The sequence below is a fragment of the Echiichthys vipera genome (genome assembly GCF_963691815.1).
Source record: "Echiichthys vipera genome assembly, chromosome: X".
NCBI lineage: Eukaryota > Metazoa > Chordata > Actinopteri > Perciformes > Trachinidae > Echiichthys > Echiichthys vipera.
Window position 1 is genome coordinate 24455699 of NC_139825.1, and position 27668 is coordinate 24483366.

Here is a 27668-nt window from a genome sequence, read left to right on the forward strand (position 1 = left end):
GTCACTCTGCCCTGCTCTTTCCCTCTCAGTGCTCTTCACTGCAGTTGCTGACAAATGCTAACTTCCTGTGGCTTCAACTGTGGGCCACGTCTTCGATCCTACACAATGTGTTTTTTGTGTGTCTCAAACTGATGTCTAGGACAGGGGTTATTGAGCACTCTCGTTTTGGGACTGCAATTTGAATTGTTTCGAGAAATCTTGCTCTCCCTTTTCACTCAATTAACAAGAAATCTGTGTGCTACTGTCAGCCTGTGACAACTGCTAAACCTGGGAGAGAGCCCAGGAGGAATCTGCTGGAGAACCATTCAGTTGTCACTGTCCAATCTCCACTAAATATAACTTGCCAATCTTTGGCCTCAGAGTAAGCCTTATAAAAGTTGGTTTGGGTTTGAAAATAATGTGAAGAAGCTGTGTCATAGTAGGCTGTGGTAACTTTAACACCATCCACTTACAGGCCTTTACAGGGGCAATGATCAGACATGGTCCACCTAGAAAAGATTAGGTTCCTTCAGGACTCGAATAAAGATTGTGACTGTGTAAATGTAAAAGAAATCACAGCAGTCTTTATACTGGAGTAGTGATCAAAGGTATTTTTTAAATAATTTAAGAATAGATGACTTTACACTGACTTATGTGTTTACTATTTAATCCTTAACCAAAATATAGTTAATGTTTAATCAAGACTGATCATTTGCATAATCTAATTTACACTGCAGGGTTATTGTATATAACATTGTTTTTGTATTGTAATTATAGATACAATACTGTATTTGATATAGCCTAGCTTATTCTTCATATTTCCACTGTTTAAAAGCAACTGATCGAGTTAATAGCTGCATGCATATGTTTGTCCATAAAGTTACAAGACTTGTCAATGCCTTCTAAACCATTCTCACAAAAGTTTGAACAAATGTAGTGAACCAATTGCCAACCATACATTTTTTTGTTAAAGAGTCGATATAGAAAAAGATAGAAATATAAACAACCGATTTGAACCTCCGCCCCTAACTTATGGAATTTATGGATGACTGGTTTTAATAAAGATTGCGTGTGTGACAGGGTTCAAATCACCAGGCATTCAAACAATAAACTGTATAATAATAAAAAGTGGGTGTAAATTATTTGAGACTAACTGGTAAGTGCTAACCATTTTGTTGTACGCTATGTGACATTGTATGACATGTTTGTTTATATCGTTGTTTCCCCTGCACCGCACCCACATTTTATGAAGCAGTTATTAACATAACATTATGTATATTGCTGGTCCGTTCCCTTCCCTTGGGAGAATGAGACTACAGTATAAGTCTGATTCAGACCTAAATGAGAGGCTTAGACAGTGAATATATCCTTTTTGTAGGTACATTTTTTTGACATTTGATGCATCGGTACATCTGTAGCCTAATTTAGATAAAATTAAAAAGAAATAAACTCTTGTTACGATTACGGCTACACTGCCGGATGAGATGTTCCAAGTTCACGGCAAAATGCTGTGATAAACTAATGAGATGTACGTGGAATGAAAATTGAGTTCAGTGTCTGTGTGTGTGTGTGTGTGTGTGTGTGCGTGTGTGCGTGTGTGTGTGTGTGTGTGTGTGAGTGTGTGTGTGTGTGTGTGTGTGTGTGTGTGTGTGTGTGTGTGTGTGTGTGTGTGTGTGTGTGTGTGAGTGTGTGTGTGTGTGGAAGGTCACAGGGTGTCTGGGCGATAATTTCATGTTATACCTTATTATGTGTGGTGTAAATTTACTGTAGCCTACAAATATTTATTATTTTATTTATTTAAAAACATTTCTAAACCATATTCAGAAAAAAATATATTCAAAAGTACCAATATTAAATAAGTTCGTCTTTGCTGTGGTTTGTTGGGGAAACAGTATCAGGAAGGCTGGCTCTGTGATTGGCTGCAAACAGGACACTCTGGAGGCTGTGGTGGAGAGGAAGACACTGAAAAAACTGTTATCCATCATGGATAATCCTCTCCACCCTCTCCAACTCACACTGGTCAGACAGCGGAGCACCTTCTCCAGAAGGCTGCTTCAGCCTCTTTCCTGTCACAATCCATCACTGTATATAAAAACTCTCTTACCTCTGCCTGACAGAGAACTCTGGTCTCTCTACTGTTTTGTTGTATATATCATTATTGTTATTATTGTTATAGTATATTTTGCATATTTTTTATATATATTTTTGTATATGTTATTATTGTTTATTGTTTATAAGACACTGTGCGCTGGATATACACACTATGTATATATTAGATTCTATTTATGTTATGTACAAAGTTTTTATTTGCTGACCCACTACTGCTGTTACAAAATAATTTCCCAGTCTGGGATCATTAAAGTAACTCTGTTCTATTCTATTATAGATCTTTTTGTATTTGCCCGTCTACGTCTAGATTTGCTGCATTTTTTTTAATTTTATTTACATATGTATGTATGTATGTATATTGGTGCATTTTGCCGTGTGAGTGTTTGCTGTAGTAGGAACTGAAGTTTCAAGTCCTTGTCGCTTGTCGGGTCAGTTAGAGAAGAGCACAATGCGGCTTCCAGTGTTAAATACACAAAAAATATGGTTGAAAACCTCTCAAATTACTATAATTACTCACTTCATTGAACATGATATTGGATACTCTCAGTTGCTATTGTTCTGCAGACTCATCATTCACATCCATTGAGTATATTTGACGGGATAATATATCGTTTGAATTTTTAAATCACCAAATATGTTGGAGTGAAGCCCCGCCGCATTGACGCTAACGTTACTTGTCATTTAATAATACAAGTGTCTGCTGAGGAGTTCCTTTAGGGCTGTTTGTTGAGCTGTGAGGGTTTTTATTTGAAGTAACGTTAATAAATCGTAGACAGACTTCCCTTTTTCCGTGTGATCACAGCTGAGCTTCTGCTGAAAGGCGAGACTACAGTGAGTAAGTGCGTGACTGCCCTCTGCTGGTAGTGTACACGCCAAACAAGCTTGTCTACATAATAATAATAATACCTTTAAAAACAAAAGTTTACAAACAAATAGAGCAAAGGCAACAGAACATAGAGATCCATACACATGTACATATATATCAACAAGGCACGATAAACGAACAGTAAAAACGACAAATAATTAATAAAAATGAAATTAACAGATATAAGGTAAAAAGATAGTAGAGAGACAATAAAAAAAATAAAAAGGACATCTCATAAAAGCACGCTGTAGCAAAATACTTGTTACTTTTGTTTTTATTTTACTTATGTGCCATATGTCTCATGATAATTATGAATTATATATAATATAATAAGGTTTGATACTGTCACATAAACGCATGACTAATTGGTCATTGTATTGATTTCGTCATAAGAACATTTTAGTTATTAATGACAGTATGGCATAAACAAAACCTGTGACAGCTCATCTGTTCTTCAGAATGATATTAATCATTGGTTTCAGTGTCATCAGTAGGGACTCGTCCCTGGGACTGTCTGGAAGTGATCTACAGGGAGGTAAAAAAAGAAATTTCACAATGTTGAAGGGAGTTTAAATGTTGTCATAGGAAGATTTTCACCAGTAGTTGTAGAAATAGGCTTCTCAGAACAAAAGTATCAATACTACCGTGTAAAAACACTCTTTAAATCTTACTCAAATAAAAGCATAGAAGTATCAGTATGACATATAAAGTAAGTACCCAAAGTAATTATGCAGATTTACTTATTTCTGAACAATATGTACTTTATTATTGGGTTTTATTAATTAATGCATTAATGTGTTCATCACTTTAATGTTGCAACTGGTATAGGTGGAGCTAATTTTGATTACTTAATATACTGCAGAGCATCCTTATTTGTAAAACATTGTAGTTGATTTTATATTTTGTATTAATGTCACTGAATCTGCAATCTCTGAGAGGAAGTGGAGTAGAAGTATAAAGTAGAATAAAAGGAAAATACTCAAGTACAACTACTTCAAATTTGTACTTTAGTACAGCACTTGAGTAAATTTACTTTGTTACATTTCACCACAGGAGTTCACATCAACAAACCCTGATGACTTTACTTTATGACACTCTTTGTGAAATATGTGTGCCCGGCTAACATCACTTACTAAAGGAAACACGAGACCCTTAACCTTGATGATGTCACTGTTGTGAAATATTCTGCCTGCTTCTCCACGCACTGTAAATGTAAAAGACAGATCTTCTGGAAGGTGTTAATGTGAACTTAACTCTAAATAGTAAAAATAGATAGGTGGCATTTTGAGTAAGTTTGTGTTACTTACTCAGGGTGTGGTAGTTTTTGTGGTGTCTGACATTTTTTTTTCTTTCTTTTTTTCCCCCGCTCGTCTGACACTATGCACTGACTGTTGTGTAACACCTTGTGTCACAAGCCACACCTTTCCACGCCTTCGAGCCAAGTACTGGGTACAGTTGAGCCAGGCTCAAAGATATAAGAGAGTTGCCATCAGCGATGGAATAAATTATCTGCGGGACAGAACAAGTATCAGACATGTTATGGACAATACTTTTACCACTTAACGGACTGCTGCTTATACTAGTTCTCCTTTACTCCACTCGCACAAGGTAAAGCCATTCATTTAAAAAAATGTATATTATTTGCACATATTAGATTATTAACAAAGGTTGAGTCTGAAAGTCTGCAAAAGCATATTTTGAAGTTGTTATACTGTGATTTAGAAAAGCTTTACTATTGTTATTTTCTAAAGTTACGTACATTTGATATTAATCAAAAACAGTAATACATATTAATTAGAATACCTTTTAATTCATATATTAATATAATCTAACTGAAGCATTTTCGATGTCTAAACAATGCTGACTATTAATGCAGATATTCTGAATTTTGTAACATAAGAGATTAAACCTCAGAATTATTCTTATGGCTACATGCTGCATGGAAAGCTCTTATGACATAACTCCCAACCTGTTGGTTGACATTCATGAATAAATGAAAGGTAAATAAACCAACTTTATCACACTGTTGTAATTTTCCCTTATACTTGACAGACAGAAAAATGAGCCACCTCTGGACAAAGGATTGCTTCCATGGTTGGGGCACGCTCTTGAGTTTGGAAAAGATGCTGCAAAGTTTTTGGCCCGAATGAAAGACAGGCATGGGGACATTTTCACAGTAAGTCCTGATAAAGACTGTGTAACTGGGATGTAGAACATTTGTCTTCAGAAATGGCACTCAGTTTCTGGAAATGAGAAGCTGTTTCGATCTGATTCGTGATCTAATCTTATCAGATGCTAATCAGGGTTTCATTGACAGCAACAAAATGTTAATTTGTGGTGATGGTAAGTTAATTAGTCCCCCATAATGCTTTTAATCTGAATATAGCTGAAATTAGTACTGCAGTACAAAAAAAGGTTTCACTGAACAGACTGCCCATTACACTTGAAAATATGAAAAAAAACTACTATATGAATATTGAAACACATAAATACAGTAGATGTCCTCCTAGGTTCGTGTTGCTGGTTATTATGTGACGGTGCTTTTGGACCCAAATTCTTTCGATGCCGTGATGAATGACAGCGTCTCCTTGGACTTCACCCGCAACAAAAACCAGCTCATAAAAAGGATCTTCAGTCTGCAGCTGACGAGTGTCAAACCTACAGATGAGAGGGAATGGATGGAACGGTAATGAATGCATCTTTTAAACATTGACCCCACATTTCACTCAACTCTACACTCAATCAGTTTTAAATGAGTGTTGCAAATCTCCTCTATGCGTTTTTTCTTCAGGCATTTCCAAGGCCTCAGTCTCTTTAAGCTCAGCAGCTCCATGAACACTTACCTTCAGAAGCTGCTGCTGAGTGACCACAAAGACTGTGGCCCTGCAGAGTGGAGACAGGATGGACTCTTTAGTCTTTGTTACAGCTTACTCTTCAGGTAATACAGCATTTTATCCCAGCGAAATACTGTAAGTCGAACGATGTCATTATTTATACTACCTGGAGTGGCAGACAGGACAATGTATTGTTGTGTTCAGGGCCGGATATCTCACATTGTTTGAGAGGAGAGACAATGCTACTGCAGTCTACAATGAGTTCCGCAAGTTTGATGATCTCCTCACCAAACTGGCCCGCTGCTCACTCAACCGAGGTAAATTGCACAATAACAAACAAAGGACTGTCAAAGGATTGTACTTTCGGTTTTCTTATGGTGTGTAATAATGTATTGTCTGATCTTCAACAGGGGAAAAGAAAACAGCCAACTTATCCCGGGAGCGACTGTGGGAGCTGCTCTCACCAAACCTGCTGAGCGGAGAGTCAGAGTCAGGCTCCTGGCAGCAAAGCTACCATCATTTTCTGCAGGAAGAGGGAGTAGATGAAGAAATGCAGAAAAGAGCGTTACTCTTGCAGCTGTGGACCACACAGGTGAGAGCCGGTTTAACCCCCCCCCCCCCCCCCCTCCACACACACACACACACACACACACAAACACATGCACGCACACAGGCACGCACGCACGCACGCACACACACACACACACACCCACACACACACACACACACGCACACACACACACACACACACACACACACACACACACACACACACACACATAAGGCCACAGAATGATACCATAACATAAGCTTTCCACACCCATGCTACATGCTTGAATTCCACGGTGCTCAGCCTGCAAACAATGCAGAAGCGAGGGACAGTGAATTCCTCTCTGCTAGTTACTCAGAGCTATCTGCCTCAACTTGTAACTCAGAGTGGAGTTTTGCCAATTACAGTTATGTGAATCAGTTTCCATGACCTTATCTTGTTTGAGGTTAGTAATTACACATAAATACAATGCTTCCCATGAGTCACTGAGAGCTTGTGCATTTGAGGGAAAACACAAAGGCCTCGAATTTTGCAAGGATAGAAACTGAAGTTCGTCTCTGTAACAATATATTGTTTTTCTGTGCAGTGTTAGATAAGGCAAGAGACCACATAGTCTGCTAACCCTGTAATACAGCACAAAGAGAAGTGTTCACACATTCAATCCTCTCTCTTTTTAAATGTTGTCTGCGGGCCTCTGTAAAGTCTACTTGATCTCATTTTGCAGTTATTGACCTTGATCCATGTCTCAAACTATGCCGTGATAGGTACTTGAAGTGTGTAAGAGAAATCTCTTATTCAGCTGCTTCCTGTTTTTCCTATTTGCACTCAGATACAGAATTTCTGCCATCAATCAGGTTTTTTATTGCTTAATACAATGCAGCTCCACTGTTTAACCTGTATGTTTGGATATAGGGGTTGTTGTTGTACTCTCTTAGATACTTAGATTTGTCTTGTGGAAGACTTCACACCTCACTCATCCATAAGTATTGTGTACAACAGTGTACAACATTTCCATAATTGGCAGCACAGTTGTGAGTACAGAATTGTTGCTTCCTCAAAATTACTATTCAAGACAAGTTCAGATCAACATGGTGTCATTGCTTCGTGCTGCCACATGGAGGAGATAGCAAGCTGTTTGATTGCTCTTATATCTGCTGTTCATCTATGCTACATTTTAGCTGTAATAGCTTCAGCCCTCTGTAAACCTGCCAGTCTCACTGGATCAATGATTGTTCAGCCAGTAACACCACAGCGTGTGGAAAAGCCTTAATAATAATAATAATAATAATAATAATAATAATAATAATAATAATAATAATAATAATAATAATGATGATGATAATAATAATAATAATAATATATTTTATTTTTATTGCACTTTACATTGAACAATCTCAAAGTGCTACAGAGCAGAACAGAAACAATATAAAAATAAAAGGTAAAATGAAAAATAAGTAATAAGTTAAAAGGAAAACATCTAAAAGACATTTAGCAGAAGGCTTTGGTGAACAGGACTGTAGTCCTGCGGGGCCCTCAGGTGGCCTGGTCAATAGCAGCCGAGGAAAAGGCACGATCACCCATTGTGCGGAGCTTGGTTCTTCAGACTTGGAGGGTGTTTGAGGTACCAGAGCGTAGGGTGCTTGAGGAGTTCCTTCAGGTATAGGTTGGCATGTCAGTGAATACACTGGTTTTCAGATGCTCTGCTGCTTTGGCAAAGCTATTCCTCCAGCATGTTTGTTTGGGCCTTATCACATATACTGGGATATTTAAGCACACAGTCTAAGTCTGGGACGGAAACTGGAGCACCACTGCAGAGAATAGAGGCATTAGATGTGACACCAGTGGGATGTGCAAGAGTGAATGTGGCTTATACATGTGTTACAGGCAGACCTTTCAGAGTGCAATGCTATGATTTCACTGAAACCACCTGCCACCTCATTGTTAGTCCTGCACAAGCTGGTGGTTGCTTTCCATTTTTAAGACAATCAATTTTATTGACTGAAACATGTATAGACTGAAATAGACGTATTAGTTACTTTCCCTCTAGAGCAGATGATGATTTAATGTGTTGCTACACTCTCACTCACACTGTAATGTAAAAAGAAAGTCACTTTCAAGAGAAAGTCACTTCATACAAAATAAAGCACAAAGTCACTGGCTGCCACATTAGTTTTGTTGTTTTCATGCATTCCTATCTTATCTCAGTATACAGCTTTCAATATTATACCCTAAATTAATAGCTTCACATTTTGGGAAACTGCTTATCGGAGAGTTGCCAAGAGTTAGATAAAAAAAAGTACCTATTTTCATTTCTATATGCTAAATATGCAGCAGCATAAATACTGAAAATGGAGGGAAGCAGCTAGCCTGACTCCATCCAAAGGTGACAAAATTGCCTACTAGCACCTTTAAATATTGCTGCTACTATTACTAAATAACAAGTTATATCTCACTTAATCCGTAGACAAAGGGAAGTATAAAAGCTACAGTAACTACATATTTAGAGTCCAGACATGTAAGTGCTGTGGATTCCCCAATTTGCCAAACTATTACTCCCCCAAATCCCCACCCTGCTGCTGTTAAGGTAACCAGACACATATCATTATCTGGACCATCAGATTTGCTTATTTTGAAGGTCTAACCGTGCAGGAAGTCACTCCGATGCACCTTTAGTCGCATTTGAGCATTTGCCCCAGCTGTCAATGGAGAGCTGACCTGAGATGTGCAGAGGTAAGAAGAACAGCTCCCCTAACCCACAGCAATTACTGTCTGACAGGCTTAGGTGTCTCTTCCCGAGAGGCTGACAGCAGTGTCTACAAAGTGTGGACTGATTCACTGACTTCTCCTTATATCAGTCATATTCAGGCAGCAGCATTGCAGAGAGCTATGGAAATATTATATTGCAAAAAAATAATAATAAGAAGTATCTCTATATTATAAACATTGTATTGTATGTATTTTCCCATTGGCACATTTATAAAATGTACATTGACTCTTGTGCAGTTTTTAAAGTAGATGCTTATATGAAGGACTGAGTTTGTGCTAAGATGGGTGTTTTTTCCTTTCAGTGCAACGCTGGGCCTGCTGCCTTTTGGCTCCTTGGCTTCCTGCTCATTTACCCTGAGGCCATGGAGGCTGTTAAATCAGAGATCAGAGGCCTTACTGTACAGGACACTTCTCTGCAGAACCCCCACATCAACCCTCTGGAAGCACACAGCACACCTGTGCTTGGTACGTAACAGCTGCTAGCAGATCCTTTTCACTACCTCACTCTTTGAGCCCGGGGTTTAGCCACTCCACTGAGATGGAAACTAAGGCTCATTTGACTTGTTGGAAATAACAAGATCAGTAGCAATAAAATAAAAAATAAAAAAAGTCTGACCTTTGATTCAATTAAAAAATTATTCTCTTTTTCATATATTGATATCTGTGCAAATGTTTGTACCTCTCTAAATTAATACAGGGGGCATGGCTGATTTAACTCACACTGACGCCCCTCTGACATCACCCACTCTGTTGTCCTTTCCATTCTGCAGATAGCGTTCTGAGCGAGACCCTGCGACTCACCGCTGCGGTAATGATCAGAAGAGAGGTGGTACAGAACAAGATCCTGCACATGGCCAATGGACAGGAGTACCATCTCAGACGGGGGGACAGAGTGTGTATTTTCCCCTTTCTCAGCCCTCAAATGGACCAACAGATACACCATGAACCACAGGTACTGTTGTGTGTAGCAAGACAGCGCGAGATGCTGTAGTCTTGTAACATTTTGAGGGATATGGAGCCTCCCCTGTCATGACACGTAGTTGTTGTTAAAGCCATATTATAGTGCATAGAGCAATCTTGAGGGAGCAGGATTAAGCAGTGTGATTTAAATTACTGACAGAATACATCCTTTGGGATGAGCTGCTAAATGCCTACAAATGAAACAAGTAGGAGTTGCAAGAGAGCAAGATCAAATTCCCAATGTTCATTTGTTTATTTGTCTTCACTGGTTAGAGGTAGTAACTACATATTATTCTTAACTGAACATTATTCTTAACAGGAGACGTATTATCAAGCCTATTTGCATGATATAATGCACATATCTTATGCCTTTGTTCCATTTGTATTGTCTCTTCTTAACAGATTTTCAAGTATGATCGCTTCTTAAATGCTGATATGACGGTGAGGGATGAGTTTTACAAAGATGGAAAAAGGCTCAAGTACTACACCATGCCCTGGGGGGCGGGGAGAAACATCTGTGTTGGGAAAGAGTTCGCTGTTACAACCATTAAACAGTGAGTGAAAAAATCCACTGCTTTTTTTTAGATGTGTATCTTTCAATGATGTATCTGGATTTTTTAAATTATAGATTTATGATCAAAGCATTTCCTGCAATTTCACCCCGATTACCAGACCAGCAAAATCCATCTCCACACAACATTCCCCCTATTATTGTGTCAGTCCTGCCTTCATGCCTTCTGTCATTATTAGCAACAAGCTGTAATATAGTAATCACCTCTGCTCTGTAATGAATTATGAAAAAGATAAGGGTAATGGACAGTTGTTTGGGAGAGTGTCTTTTTCAGACATATCCAGTTGCAGAGGTGAAAGGTTAATCCTTGTAATCCCTTACATGCATAAAGGGGGAGTGAGTTACAGCTGAGGTACGCAGTTTTCTAAAAAAGGCAAAAAACAAATGCCAGAATTTGAAAATTCAGTCCTTCTGCTGCAGCTCTCCCCTCTCTGTCCTAAGCCCCTCCCACCAGACAAGCACTGACGTATGCCTCCGCTTAATACAATAACTGAATGAGTGTTCATGATTATGAATTAAACATTTCTGTGAAGCATGTCACAGAAATGGATGGAGAGAAAATGCTGCTGAGAGCCACAGCTGTGAGCCCTTAACTATTAGCATACTTTTCTCTCCATCTCAATGCTATATTGCATTTGTTTTTGGACTTTTAGACTCTTTTAGACTACAACCCAAAAGACTAAACCCCTGTTGGGTTGTAGTGTTTGCAGCATAGGCAGTTGTTAACTGCCACCTTTTCTGCCAGATTTTCCCCCATTGAACCAGGCTTTCACCATCTGAAGGGGCGGGCCTGTAAACAAGGAGGAACAAAAGTGTACAGAATTTTTGCCTAATGACACAAAAAATGAATCAAGTCATGTTTATCAGTGGGAGCTCTGTCGCTTGTTCTAAACATCTTTTGCATCTTGTGTCTCTAGATTTGTGTTCTTGCTCTTGACCCATCTTGATCTGGAGATGTGCGACCCAGAGGCTAAACTGCCACCAGTGAATCCCAGTCGCTATGGCTTTGGGATGCTTCAGCCGGACGGAGACCTGCAAGTCCGATACAGACTGAAGAAGACACAGCATGAAATGTAACTCCATAACTTGATTAACTGTATATAACTGTAAAATTGTTGATTGATAAAGGTTTTTGTTATATGTACTGTAGCACTATTTATTCTGTTATATTCACTAAATGCATCTATGGTATATATCATATGTAGGTTGTTTGTTAATAATATATTCAATAAAAAGGAAAAATGATATAAACCTGAGATATTTCTCATATTTTTATTTTGGCCCTTCATACTTTGGGTTGAACATTTATTGGCTTCAAAGTCCCAGTCTTAACTCAAAAACACACTTATTGTTACACTTGGATTTTTGACCTTCACTGCGCAGAATAATTTATGAGCAGAGTTTGACAGCAGAAGGCCGTTTTCTCACACATCAGCTAAAGGGGATATGTTTCTCTGTGCTCACCGTAATTGTGAGTTTAACAACTCACAGAAATGTGAAACACACATCAGTGAGAATGGACTTGTGTCTCCTACACACCAAGATTTGTCTTGTGACCCTTTGGAGGGGGTTCGATCTACGGTTTGGGAACCACTGGACTGAATGACCCAATCTTATATAAAGTAAACTAGCTCCAGCTCAACCAGCTACAACTAGGGCTTCAACAGTATGAGATGGTAACTGTCAGTTTACAGGTATATCGCTGAAACCGTACAGTAAAAAACTCTTATAATGTCATAATATATCACTCACAAGGGCAATTTTCAGCTGAATGAGTACTTTTAGTATTGGAACTTAAGGTACATTTTGCTGCTGATACTTCTTTTACTTTATAATTTTCATTATAGGACATTTACTTGTAATGTTGTATTTTTACATGAATGTAATATAAGGGATCTAAATACTTCTATGTGAAGATAGCAGGGTAAACCCTCCTTTTGTCTAATTAAGCTGCAATCAATGGACTTAAGTTCCCTAATATTTAAATCCTTTTCTCTGAACATGCATTGACCATCATTGATTCTTGCTCATGATATTGGCTCTGTGCCTTCAGATCATATGACCCGATATCATAACCTATATTTACCCCTTTGTGCTTCTATCTGAATAGTAGCCTACAACCCGGCCCTAAGCACAACAACATTAAGTCTTTTGAATCCAGTCTCAAGGCGCGGTGCAGAAAGAGTTAACGAGATGTGGAAGAGAGCGCTGAGCTGCCATGGATCCACCTTCAGATGGATGCGGCGTCTCCTCACACAGCTGACTAGGAAACACAGGTAGTCTGTTCGAAATAGGATCTCGGCGTACTTGTTGATCTTCGGGGCGAAACACTGGTGCGATATGCGGAGCAGGAAACCGGCGGGTAGGCGGTAGATCGTGCTGAGGATCTCTCTGCCATGTCTGAGGCAGAGGAGGGGGAAATGGATTGGGTTAGACCCTCGCAATAGTAAACCAATAACGACGCCTCCTTAAAAAAAATGCTTCTGCTTCATCTCCGTTTGTGCCAGCGGATTGATTGTTCACAGAGCGGTACGTGCTGGTTTGATTCAGTGCAGGATGACAACAACCCACTACGGTATTTTTTTAAAGCTTATTTTCATCTTATATGTAACCTAACAATTGTAATAGATTTTCAGTGGTATATAGGACTACTCTGCATTAAAACGGCACCATTATGGAGCCTTTGAAAAACAGATAAATGCTTAACGTGTAGGATTTGCATTCACAAAATTGCAGTTATAGATGAAACATCACAATGAGACAGTCTCAATTAAGATGCGCATACAGTAAGCTACAAAGGCAGAGATAGCCTACTGTTTGTTATAGTGGATCGTTTAATGCTAAATTATTTTATCGAAGCCTTGACTTCAGTAAAACAGCAGGGTGGAGGCTCCTTCAAATTAATCTTCCTTTTTTTTTTTTACTGCTTCCCGCACCCTGTTACTGCATGTCCAAAACCCTACATAGAAATATCTCCATCCTCAATTATACACCCTGTGTGTTTTTTTTTCTATGTGCTTTTTAATGAATGTTGTCATAACGCCCAGGCCTATTTGTGTTTGTAAAGTGTTAGAAACTTTGTGTGAAAGCGATCAAAGATCACATCTGCAGGCTCGAGTTGTTGTTGGGCTACCACGCTGTCATCACACAGACATAAACAACATGAACAGCATGTAAAAAAAATGTGCAGCTCGTGCCACGTCTGCAGTCAGTAAATGGATGAAATAATTGTCGGAGAATATGTAGGCTATTTGTTCCCAAGGGAACTCGCCGTGATTCAGGGAGTGAACAGCGCTTCCTGGTGTTTCAGCACCATTAGAGTGGACAGCGCTCACTTCTTTTACCACACTCCATCATCACTGTGGTGTCTTGCGTCCCCACCCACACCACTGCATGGGCGTCGCGAGCAGTGATCAACCAAATTCTAGAGATGACTCACTACAAACAATCATTAAGATACATATTTGTATTATTGATAATGACATTAGTATATCATCCACCATTAAGAAGATGTCTCCAAAAATATCAGTGCCAGTTGGTTTAAAGTTAGTTTTGGTGGGAAGTATTCAACAAGGTGTTATGGTTCCCAGATATTTTTCTTAGCTCCAAATAGAAATGTATTATTTTGCATACTGCTATCAGGCATGAGTCATCTCAAGAACCTACATCATTTATTGTAGATTCAGAAATCATTTAAAGATGATACTATTTGCGATAACAGCAACTGATGAGTGAAAGTGTAGATAATAACACTATGGATAATAATTTATATATATATATTTTGCATGCTAAATTTTTACACCCCAGGAGCCTTTTGAAACCAGTAATTTTCAATTATTTCAAAGGAGCTTACAGTCCCATGCTGGGTTTGAAGAGGTTTTAAAGTAGAGTGCACAGTATTTAGAAAATAATTCATAAAAATATCACAAATTTGCCTAAAGGGGCTTTACAATCTGTACAGCACATGCCATCCTCTTTCCTTTTCGACCCTCACTTTGGAAAAGGAAGGAAAAAACTTTAAACGGGGAAAAATTAAAGAAACCTCAGGAAGTTGGCTACAACTGAGGAGGGATCCCTATCCCAGGACGGACAGACATGTAATATATGGCACCAAAAGAATAAAATTGCAGTATAGACAAAAAAATATATACATAGAATGTGAACATATAGAAGAAAAATGGGTCCTGGAGGATGTCAGGAAGCTTCAAGTTGTCAGCAAATAGCTAAATCCTGAGCCAAACAATCTCCTCTCCACCAAGGAACCAGATGATGTGGTGATAATGACAAGAGATGCTGCACATTTATAGCTGTAAACTAAATTATGTGACTGTGATGAAATATTGACACTTCTTACCAAATTTACAATAATCAGCATTTCATAGGCTTAAAAAACACACAACACCTAGTGTTTTAAATCAGCCATAGCCTTACAAGTCCGATACCGAGGTAGGGTTGACTGGTTGGGACGTCTCTATGTCTTCAGAGTTAAAAATGTTAACACCCTCTAATCTGAAGTGGCAGAAATCAGTGATTTTGAATTATGGTCTTCAGCAGTTAGGCATACTTGCCAATATTCAATATATCAATATAATCATGGACTCGCATGACAAACCAGGTAAGACCAGGATTTAAAAAAAACAGTGACTCTGCCCTCTTGGACTGTTTTATTTGAAGGATTTTTAGAGACCTGAAGAGGTGAAAGCATCTACTATAAAAAGGCAAAACTAGGAAGTCAGAAAAATCTAAATAGGTGTTGTTTTCTTCTTTTCTTCTAAAATCTTCTTGTGACCTGTCAGATTCCACTGGAAACCACTAATCTAAACTACCCCTGGGCCCAAACCTAAGTCTTTTATTACCCTATAAGTTCAGAGTTGAATGATCCTAAAATACTAACCATTTCTTTTTTATCCTTCAGATACAATAATGAAAGAGAACAGGACCAATTGTAATCCATAGCCCTGGATGTTTTCCCTAATTCCTCAACCTAAATTCATCATGGAGAAATCCTTGACAGAGTTAAATAAAGCTGGCTCCCGCTCAACTTCATCGCTGCCACCTGAGCCAGTGGACATCATGCGCAGCAAGTCATGTTTCCGCAGAGTCAGGCTGAATGTTGGGGGTCTCCCACATGAGGTCTTGTGGCGAACATTAGATAGGCTACCACGAACACGTTTGGGAAAGTTAAGAGATTGCAACACCCATGAATCTCTGATGGAAGTGTGCGATGACTACAACCTCGAGGAGAATGAGTACTTTTTTGACCGACATCCGGGGGCGTTCACATCAATTCTGAACTTCTACCGCACGGGTAAGCTGCACATGATGGAAGAAATGTGTGCTCTGTCATTCAGTCAAGAACTCGACTACTGGGGCATTGATGAAATCTACCTGGAGTCGTGTTGCCAGGCGAGGTACCACCAGAAAAAGGAGCAAATGAATGAGGAGCTTAAACGAGAAGCCGACAATATGAAAGACAGAGAGGGAGAAGAATTTGACAACACTTGCTGTGCCGAGAAACGAAAGAAACTTTGGGACCTCCTGGAAAAGCCCAGCTCATCTATTGCAGCAAAGGTAACTGTCACTGGATTTTGGTTGTTAAAGATGAGGGAGGGATTAGTGGAAGCAATCCTCCAATAGCATGATGATGATGATTGATGAAGCTAACTTCTCCTGTGTGCCAAAACTAATTACATTACATTACATTACATTCCCATCATCCTTCTGAGTTGTGTTGTATAACAATGTATAACATGCTAACATGCTAAACTAACAGGATTAACATAGTTATACATATTATACCTGCTCACATCAGCTTGATAGCAATATTGCTGTGAGCATGTTAGCATGCTGACGTTAGCATTTAGCTTCAAGAACTGGTGTGCTGAAACTTCACAGGAGTGTAGTTCAGGTCCCCGAGAAGTGTGACAGGCTTGAAGCCAATTTAATATAGTAGCTAAACGGTGGAATTACAGCTTCTGTGTCTGTCATGTGATAACATTTGGCCCAAAAAGACCTTTTCCCATTGACTTGCATAGCAAAAGATATGTCTGAAAATCAGGGAACATATTTTTTCAGGAATAACAACCTTGTCTTAATGAATCTATTCACTATCAGAGTTTGAAGCATTAGGTCAGATAACATTTCGAAAGTCTAGAGGAGCCACATTATGAAATCATTCATTCCCCATTCAAGCTAAACCAGAAGTAGCTGGCTTGGCCAGCGGAAGTCCAGTTCACCTGCTCTATGGGCCCAACAGTGCGGGAGTAGTGCCAATCATCGAAGCATTTTTAGATACGGCAATTTAAATTTTTCGATTTCATGCGCCATTGAGCAACTTTCATAGGAATAACAGGGCCCCACCTCAAACACTGTATCCAGTTTTCTTTGTACTTCCATGGTGCAGTTCAGATCAAAATGGATGCTGGGTGCAAAGATGGGTGTGGTCTCAGCATGGACGCAGGAAGTAGAGAGGGTAGGAAATAGGGAGGGGGCCATTGGTTTTGTGACTGGTGTAATCCCATCCCAAGATGGTCTTTATTGATACATAATGTAGTCTCTCTCCCGAAGTAAGTAATTTCCTTTGGATGTTTGTGGCATTTTGAAATCAACTATTTTAGGATGATTGTTTTTAGCCCACTGAATCTCTATTAATAGGTCTACCATAAAAATGCCCGTACACAAGACTACAACCTTTTATAAATTTGTGTACTGCTAAGTTTTTGTGTGAGTAACATGAGCAATTGTACATAGATAATTGCCATTACTTAAAGAGGTAAACAGAAGTTTTGCAGCAGTGAAAAGGCACAATTTTCATCTAATACGAACCAGCACATTTGAAAACACATTTACAGTTGCACAAAATGTGTCAATTAGGACAACTCATGTGGTTCGTTTACTCGTGTTTTGATTGTTCCAAGGTTGAAACATAAAGTAAAGATTGGAAATTATAGAATAAGCCAGATGATGTGATTTATCAGTGTGGGATGTGTGTGCTATTATCTGCCATTATCGTTGTTCAAGAACTATGAGAGGCATGTCTTAGTCAAACAGTAAACGCAGCTCACTGCCTTGCTATTAGCCACCTTTAAAATGTGAAAATCTATATCTTATGTCATGCTTTTATTACCAGACCAAAGTCCAGTGCTTTATCATTAATTGGCTTTTTAAATGATGTGGGCTGTAAATGTTCTTCAAAGTAGAACCATCATATACAGGCTCTAAAAACACCTTCAACCACACAGATGTACAAATGCATAAACATCCAGACATGCACACATGCATACTTTGACTGCCCTTGTGCACTGGTCATGCACAAATACATCATCACAAGTCATTTATTTTGACTGTCCTGTACATTCTATTTTTTGTTTGTGACAACCTCATCCTGCATCATCCTGAAACAATTGAAGCTTAGATATTGTGCAGGAGGCTGGGATATTGAATTATACCCTTGTGCAGATACATAACAAGTCAGAAATTATTTAGGATTGTTTGAAACATTCAGATGAATCAATGCTTGGAAGGGGCTCTCTTTGATCAATAGAGGATGTTTGTGACTTGTCATTGTTGTGTATATTTCAATAAACAACTACAGTAGGACAGAATGTGAGAAACCCAGAAAAGGTTAGTGAAGAGTTTATCTTATTTAGTCAGTTAAGAAAGCAATCAGACTATACTTAATGTAATAACAAACCGTTTAGTTAAAGTGACTGCAAAGAAGCTCCTAGAGTTTCTTATTGTGTTAATATTAAGCACTGTTTGGTTGAATGAGCATGTAACCTGTGTCCCTGGTCATAATTAGAGTTCTCACCCTACTGCACAGTATTTCCTTATCTGAAAGTTATTCTATCAGTTGTGCTCACCTTTATTCAGCACAAAAAGACAGAGTTGACCCTCAGGAGGTTTCTCAGAGAACCACGCCTGCAACCACAACCTGTGAGACCACAGCAGTGTTAAACATGAGCCGCCTTTGATCACACTCTTCTAGGTTGGATTGGAGGGATCAAAGAGGACGCTGTCTCGTTTTTTAAAGGGAGCTGAGTGCCTTGTTAACTCGGAAACATATCAGAAGTGAAATTATTAGCAGTGTGTTCCTCCTGATGCTTTGTGGTGAGGATTTGTTGTGAACTGTCAGTGCTACCCCACAAACAGACTAAGATGAGTTCTGCAAGTCTGTCAGTGAAACGTCTTCTTCATAGGAATCAAAGGGATGTAAAATCAATGTTTATTGTGTTGGAGCTTAGAAAGTGCTGTAGCCTACAAAAAGGAGATGACCACTCTGAGTCAACCATACGTTGCTGTCTCCATTATCACACCCTTGAAATTTGCAATTTATCGAATGACTACTGGAGAACAGTTTTGAAAGGCTTAATCAGGAAGGGTGCTCTTCCCTTTGATAATGACACAGCAAAGTGCTTGTGCATATTGTTTCCTGCAAATCTACAGTACAACTCTTAATAACCACCAATTGATGAGTGGGTGCAGTTGTTACCATTTAAAAAAGTGTTCATCATCTCTCTTTTTTTTGGCATCATTTAAAGCTTATCATGAACAATGGCGTGCCAGAAAAAAAACAGTAATTTTTTAATAAGCTGGAGCACACGGGTGGGATTGTTGAGCGGTCCAGGTCCGACCACAATGTTAGCTCATCAGCTGTGCTCTTCTATTCTGGATCAGAGATGGAAATATATGTGTAACAGCCCATAAACAGATGGCAAATTGTAGAGCTGAGCACAAAACAAATGGTTACCAAGCAACAGAAGTATCATCTTATCATCACTGAAGGAGTGGGTACTGAACATTAGAGTAGGTCTATTCATGTTTTTGTGTGTATGTTAGTGTAATCGCCCAAGTCCTTATTTCCCACATTTTAATGTCCACACAGAGCGACACAATAAAGCGAGTAGCTGAAATATTTGTCAAGATGTGCAGGGGGAAAATCCTGCTTGTGTTTTTTCTGCCCTGTCGTCCTTCCTGTCTCCCTTTCCCCTCACTGGCTCATATCTCCACTTCCTTCCTCCCTTTCTTCAGGCTCTTCCACTATTCCTCCGACTAAATGTCAGGGAAATGTCACGTTAATTATTCTCTAGGAGAATCCATCTCTGTTTACTTTCCTTGTAGGCCACAGCATTGTATGTCTGTTGCTCAAATCAGATTTGAGTCACCATAAAATAAGATTGCTTGTCTGCTTGCAAAGCAGCGCCTAACAGTCAGATTGGTGCCAAGAAAAAACCCTTTTCATCTTCAGTGGCATTTATGTAATGTCATCTTAAATGTGGGTGTCATTAATAATTTTAAATAATTCCATTATTAGTTATTAGTTAAAAATAACAACTATTAGAAGAGAGATTCAAGATTCAAGAAAACTTTATTTATCCCCAGGGGGTAATTAGGTACATAGAGCAGACATTGCACAATGACAAAAAGAAAGAAAAGAGTGACTAAGATAAATAAGTTATGAACATAACAAAAAACAACAAGTATATTCATGTTAAACAGGTGCAAATGGGCCATGAGGTAGATGATACCTAGTGCAAAGTAATATTGTGGGCATGGGAGGGAAGTATGAGTGTGTGTGTGTGTGTGTGTGTGTGTATGTGTGTGTGTGTGTGTGTGTGTGTGTGTGTGTGTGTGGGGGGGGGGGGGTTGGGTAGGGGGGGGGGTAATGTGTGAAGGAGAGGTCTATGAGTTGAGGAGCTGAACTGCCCTGGGCACAAAGGTAGCCCTTCTCCTCTGTGTCCTGCAACGGGCCCGATGGGAGCCACTCATTTGATGAGAAGAGGGCGTGTGAAGGGTCCTGCATGATCCGGTTCGCTAACCTGCATGTGAAATGTTCATATACAGCAGACACAGTCCTGAGGAGTAAGCCTGTGAATATTCTCATTTGTCCAGGTCATCGTTATTCCCCATAGCAATTTCAGTCAAAAGCAACTGGACTTGGTTATTTGTCTTGGAAGACGTTTCACCTCTCATCCAAGAGGCTTCATCAGTTCATGTACCCAACTGACAAGGCTGGGACCGGTCCAACCAACTGGTGTAGAGATCCAGGTATTTAACCTTTCACAAGGCCGATGATGTCACTGGAATCCTTTCGCTCCAAGTGCCAGCGACTGTTGTTGGAGTGACAGTCATTGGTGGGAAGTTGGTTTAGACTTTGTTAGTGCTCTATTGGGTCATAACGACAGTCGTTGGAGTCACAGGAGGCCATTTGTGAACAGTTGTTCTTTGAGGTTAGATAGCAGGCGGTTTCTGTTCTTGAGGCTGGTTGAGTGTAACCAGCAGGTTATGGAGAAGGTGATAATGCTCTAAATGAAAGAGTAGTAGAATGTCCGGAGGATGGTCTTACTTACTCCAAAGGAGTTGAGATTCCTCAGGAGGTACTGCCGCTGGTGACATTTTCTGAGAATCTCCTCAGTGTTGGAGGAAAATTTCAGGAGACCAAAGACGGTTCCCAAGTACTTGTATTGCTCCACAAGCTCAACAGGCTCTCCATCGTTTGTGGTGGTTACTGCTGTTGTAGCCAGCACCCTCTGTTTGTCAGAAAAGGACATCACCATCACCTTAGTCTTGTTGATGTTCAGCTCTAGACAAGAGCTGTCACATCAATCCACAAACTCCTGGACAGCTGATCCATGTTGCTGTGAGGGGCCTGACAGCAGAGACAGGAGGACTGTGTCATCAGCATATTTGAGAAGATCATTGGGAAGAGATGCATGGCTGCTATCGTCCACCTGGATGGTATTTTGGCAGGTGGTGGCGATGTTCACAGCAGCCATGTTTATGAGCGGAGGTTCCCGTGTGAATTTTTCCTCCACTTTGTTTTTGTATTTCAGCTTAGCTGCTTTAATTGCCTGCTTAACTTCCTTGTTGACCTCTTTCTTCTTCTTTCTGAAGAAGACCCTCTTCTTTTTGTTGAGGATTTCTTTGAGCTCCTTGGTAACCCATGGTTTATTGTTGGGGAAGATTGTGACAGTTTTGGAGGGAATGATGTTGTCTACACAGAATGAGAAAGGAGACACTGTCCACTTGCTCATTGAGGTTGTCAGAGGGGGTTAACAGGTTACTCTAATCTGTGGACTAAAAAGATCCTTGGAGAGCTAGAATGCTGTCATTAGTCCACTGTTTGATGACCTTCTTAACCCTCTTTATAATGGGTGTGTATGCCAGGACAGTATTGTGATCAGCAGAGCCCAGAGGAGTTATGGCAACAGACCTGTATGCATCAGGGAGTGACCCATAGCATTTGTCTAGCATCTTCCCCAGGTGGGTGCTGCATGTGACATACTGATGAAACCTTTGAGGACTTTCCCAGGTGACCAGGGGTTGAAATCACCCAGGATAAATTTTGGTGAGTCTGGTGATATGTGTTCCAGTTTGTTTAGTGATGTTGTGATGTGTTCAGTGGCAGCAGCAGCATTAGCTTTGGGATGAATCCACCAGAATGAAAAAGAGCTGCGGGAATTCCCTGAGTGGTCCACAACTTATCTCTCACCACAGCCGCCGTCGCACCAGCGTGAGTTCACATAGACACAAATGCCGCCGCCATGTTTTTTTTTCCTAGTGAGCTCCCTGTCTCTGTCCAGTCTTAATGGGGGAGCAAAGCCATCAGTGTGCAGTATGTTGTCACTGTCATTGTTGTTCAACCAGGTTTCAGTAAAAGCCAGAATGAAAGCAGTCCTGTATTCATGCAGATGTTTAGTGTTAGCTTGTAGCTCATCTAGCTTGTTCCGGAGCGAGCCCACATTGGCAAGAATCACAAGGGGGAGCGCCAATTGTTTACATGTCACCCGCCTCATTCTGGCTCTTATTCTTGCCTTCTGTCTACCCCTTCTGGTTACCTTGATTTGTAAGGAGTGGAGTTGCCGGGGAGATAAAAGTAATTCCGGAGTAATTCTTCAGGAAACAAGTCTTTGGTGGTAGTGAGATGGGGGTTAAATCCGAGCTGTAGAAGGACATCTCTGGTGTAGGTGATACGCTGGATGACAGGGGTATTAAGCCCGTCGCTGTGGGTTAAATCCTGGTGGAGCAGAAAGAGGAGCATCAGTAATACACAAAAAAGTCCTTGTGTAACCATGTGGCAGAGGGTATTCAGAACAAAGACTACAGTGAACTGCAGAACAGTGGTAGCATTAGCATTAGCTGTTGCTAGCGCTAGCAGGTATGCTGGATGCTTGCTCGCTCGTTGGCCAAAAGACAGAAATGTTTTTGTCTTTCTTTTTTTTTTTAAATAAAGACAAAAACACAAGCAGTGATCCGGAACTGGTGTCAGAGTGCTGAGAATGTCACAAGCAAATTTTTCGTTATTCTGTCACTTACAAACCATTAACTACAAAAGTAGTGATGTGATTCTCCTTATTAATTATTGGGATAATGTAGCACAAGACTTATATTTTTGAGTAAAATGTTGAATTTAGTAATCATTTAAAATATTTCCCTATCCCCGGACACTAATTACGGAAGATCTCAGATCATAGAATGTACAAAAACTGGACGTAGCCTCTCTGCCGTGGCCCGTTCTCTCAACTAGATCCAATCGTATTCGCCTCTGGGAGCCGCCATCTTGTCAGATCCTCATTTCTCCTCCTCATTTCCTCTTACCAAAAAAGGTTATTGATATGACGTTGGGGGCTGGGAGATACGGCCGTTTGGGTGACGTTTACAGAATTAGCCACATTAGCTCACATTAGCTCCACCGCCTGGGAGCTAGGCCAACAGAACACGTTACTAGATAAACAGAAGTGGCACTCCTGTGTCTCTAGGAGATTACACCGGCTATGATATTAAATAAAGTTTGGAGAAAAAAAAAAAACACCAGCGTGGCTTGAGTGACTTGAGTGCAGGCAGCCAGTATTTATGATCTATGACTTAAACTGATATTTAACACAGTACTAATTGACTGTAAAACACCGACCCTTGCGGCCTGAATCTTCGCAGTGCTGCAGATTAGCATCTAGTGTATGTGTCATGGATAGCAGGCTGTATTGCAAGTCATGGTGCAAGTGTGGCTATTTAATTAGCATAACAAAGCGAACATTAATGTGGTGTGTTCCTTAATCATCTTTCGAAGAGCAAACCATCTTGTCACTTATGGTTACACCACCACCACACAAATGACCGCAGTCCAGGTCGAGATGACGGAGTTGGCATGCTAATCGTGACTAGCTGTCACTCAAGAGACCCCTAATTATTCATAAACTTTAACCTCAAATTTAAAAAATTTAAAATGTAAATTAAAACTAGCCTATTACAAAAATATTCACCCTAAGTGTTGTCATGGAGATATGACTGAAACATACAGACTAGAATGTTTTTTTGTAAAAAAGTCCTAAGTAGGTTTAATTATGCTGTGAAAAACGGCCTGTTTAACATGGGGATCAATGAGAAACTGCTCTGTTGTGCAAACTACTCCTACTGGGCACTCGGAGTACTGCAGTTTTTGGCACTTCCGTATTGGATCAACCAGGAAGTCGCTGTGGTGGGGGCTTGTCTCAGAAACACCAAGTCCAACTGTAATAAATCCCATTTAAAATAGATTTCACTTACATTTTTTTTTTTTATTCAGTTTGATGCTTAGCAAAGAAATACACCCCAGTATCAATATGTATTTGGCTTCCGCCAATTTGCAGAAAAAACAAAGCTGGACATGAATGTTTCTGTCATTTTCTTCCTCCGTAAATCCAAAAACGTGTAATCACCAGTTTTCTGTTCTGTCAGTGGGTATTGTGCATCAGATGGCAGGCAACAAATTCCAATTATGCTTCTCTCTTGTCACACTTATGATGACATATGAATGCAGTTTGGCTTTGTTCCTACCCATAAATCAGTCTGAAGCAGAATCCAAGACATGAAACAACCAGACTAGAATCGATCACTATTTCTGACATCTGGGAAGTTGCAGCCAGTCAAATGGATGATGATGTATAGGAAGTCATATAAAAACAAGACTCGAATTCTGTGTCCCAATTCAGAGCCTCGATCATCCTGAGTCTGCGCTTGAATATCTGAAGACCACTGATCGCTGTTCCATTTTAAAATATAATATAAATGTAGCTTTCTTTTTGCACAGATTTTGCCGAAACTCATTAATTCAGGCATTTGTCATCAACATATTTTTCTGGGAGGCTAGATGATGCACAGGTTCAGCTAGCCTTTGTATCCTTTTGAAGAGTCAACGCTAAATTGTTTTTTAAAGTTTTGAGTCAGGTTTTACAGCCATAGCACTTAGATGGCCCTTGTCAACAGCACCGATGACACACACACACACACACACACACACATATATATATATATATATATATATACTGTATATATGTATATGGGGGGCAGTAACAAAGTGAGCATTAAGTATCTCATGTAACTCTCTGGCAGGCAGCTGGCAGAGTAACTGTGTGATACTGAAGTCACAAATTAAAAATGTGTGCTTGACAAGGGATTCAGAGGGAAATAACACACCAGACTTTCACAGTTCATTTGTCTGTGTGGCATCGGTGTGTGGTGCAAAGATACAGTATAAACTGAGATTGCTGCAAAGATTGCTTTCATACCGGTCACCTTCTCTGCCTGTCAGTGTCTCTGAGTGGTTATGTCTCGTTTAACTTGCCACAGTCTACCTGCAACGTCGAAACTCAAAATCTCAAACCTTTTTTGGTCCATATATCAGTTTTAGCTATAGAGTACTTAATGTATAGATTCCTGAATAGGGAAGAGCTATTTCTCCCTGATTTTTTTATCACTGTTAAGAGAACTCAAATATACACACACACTCATATAAACATGCACCTAAATTCGCATAGCACATATTCTAATGTAGTTAAGTACTATCCCCGGAGTTTCTAATGGATTCTTATGAAGAATACACTCACCAACCCACCCTCACCCACTCAAACAGACGGAAAACCCCAGGAGATTAAGGCTGATGTAATTAATAGTGCCACTTACTGTATGTCACTGCTATATGTTTAAAAAATGTAGGCTATTAAGGGCAAATTGTGACAGTACATAAAACTAACAAAGCCTCCAGACGTGTGCATTCAAAAGCTAGCTGCTTATTTTAGGCTGAGATAATTTTTTACCAGCAGAAACTGACAAGAACACATATTTTGGACTTTTTCAATATTTTTTCCCCCAAATGTGTCCAGGAACGTTGTGAGCCAGAAAGTGACTTAACCTTTAGCCAGATGGATGGTGGCAAATTGAGTGTTTTGTGTATTTGCTGAGCAATTACGTTCATGATCTTATAACACTTGGAGATGGCACCCTTCCTTATCCTGCATCCTACTTACAAATTAATTTGCAAATCACAGCCAAAAACTTTTGTAGCAAGAACAATCTGTTTACATGCCATGGTGAAGGCATCCAGAATATTATTTTCCTCACGTGTGGTGAAGATTGGATCACTTTTGTGGGAGAATAAGTGAGTTTTTGACAAGTATGTGTTGCCAAAGTAACTCTGGTGAATTTGACAAGAACATATTTATTGATTTCCATGTCTTCATCCAAGAAATTTCAACTTGCATTGATTCATTTCTTTGGCCACTTAGGGATAGCAGAACAAGCTGTAAACATAAAGTTAAAGTATCATCATTGTATTAAGTTGATAGACGAACGTTTTGATACACATCCAGCAGACACAGAGAAGCATTAGCATCCACTTGTAATCTGTGGATATTTCTGGCCACCTGACTAATGTAAGTCGTTTTTGTCTCCACTAATAACAGGAAACATCAAGCTCTTTAGAAGCTATACTCCACTGTGTTTACTATCTAGTTGTTAGTCGGTTAGGTGCTGGACAGGTAGATTACAGTGGGTATATCAGTACGTTTGTGCAAACCTCAACCTGCTTTGTCCAGAAAACAAGAACAACGCTAACGATGCTAAAATATTCCTTAGAGATGAGGAGAACTGCAGACGTGTAAGATAATTCTCAAATCACATTAGCGACTCCTTTCACAGTATACTTAATTCAAACCATTTGTAACTTAAAATTATTGATTAATGCCACTTTGAGGCTATTTATACAGTACAATTTTATGTCCATATGCCGAGAACTCGTTGAAAGTACCTGCAGTGTGCACTGGTCAACTGTTTTTTCTTGATAGTTTCAGAAAGAACAATAGATGAAAGCATTAATTCACATTTTTACATAAGAGGCAAAGGACCTCTTAGGGAAAGTAGAGTAGAGTGCAGATGTCTACTAAGTAAGGTTCAATGTAGAGTGAGCAGGTCATTATTGCATTATTGATCGGGTGATGACGTTCTTACTGTCACAGTCAACAGTCTGTTGTTTTACAGAATAGTAGCAGAAGTTTGGCCTGATGGGGACATAAGGGAAAGGTGATGAAATTCTCTGTGAGTTTGTTACTATTGGCAGAATTCTTAGGCATCAAATATTTTGCTTCATGTCAGGAGACATGCATTAGAAAATGGAAGATTTGGGCCGAAGGTTGCAATCAAGCGAAGGTCATAGAGGTTTCCAAAATCAATATTTCTTCTGCCGAGGAGACTGAATGATCACAGCAAGTTGCACGCTGATTACGTCACACATACACAAACAAACAAACAAACTGCGGAACTGAGGTGATAACATGATCACATTATTGGTTGTAATTATCGTTTGATGTGTTTATATGATGAATTATGAGAGTGCAGACCATAAGACCAAAGACAGAAAGACCAAGACACAGTGATGATTATCCAGATTACGGCCATCAGTCTCTCTTTTCACTGTTTTTTATATTCACTTTTGGAAAGAGTTTTGGAGACACTGCAGACTTTGCTGCATATTCTGACTGTGGCACTCATTCACTGTTATCGTGCAGAGGTCTGATTCTCTAGTTGAGTTGTGAGTACTTTAGAAGTCATGTCATGCATTTTGTAGTGGATAGTTCAGAATTGTAGTGTCATCTCAGATTTCCAGGCTTGCACTGGGGCACAGCTTTAGTGTACTGTGTTTCTGCTGCAGAATAGATTTAGTAAGGATGTTTTGCTCTATAGGATTAATTTCGGTGGACGTGTTCTGTCTGTTAACTAAGATTC

General features: G+C 39.7%; 2 protein-coding genes across 2 annotated transcripts in view; both read left to right on the top strand.

Annotated features, from left to right (window-relative positions):
• The first annotated feature begins 4448 nt into the window (after nt 1–4448).
• Nucleotides 4449–11781, top strand: ptgis (prostaglandin I2 (prostacyclin) synthase). The gene is made up of 10 exons (XM_083939079.1): nt 4449–4561; nt 5006–5129; nt 5464–5639; nt 5745–5891; nt 5992–6104; nt 6198–6379; nt 9406–9568; nt 9874–10055; nt 10466–10617; nt 11552–11781. The coding sequence occupies exons 1-10, from the start codon at nt 4488–4490 to the stop codon at nt 11709–11711; spliced, it is 1473 nt and encodes a 490-aa protein (XP_083795205.1). The 5' UTR covers nt 4449–4487; the 3' UTR covers nt 11712–11781.
• A 3815-nt stretch (nt 11782–15596) lies between these two features.
• kcnb1 (potassium voltage-gated channel, Shab-related subfamily, member 1) overlaps nt 15597–27668 on the top strand; it is a gene marked incomplete at both ends in the record, with an annotated part of 31760 nt that continues 19688 nt past the window's right edge. Inside the window, one exon of the mRNA XM_083938475.1 lies at nt 15597–16205. Within this exon, the coding sequence (XP_083794601.1) occupies nt 15597–16205 (609 nt within the window). The remainder of the gene's footprint in view (nt 16206–27668) is intronic.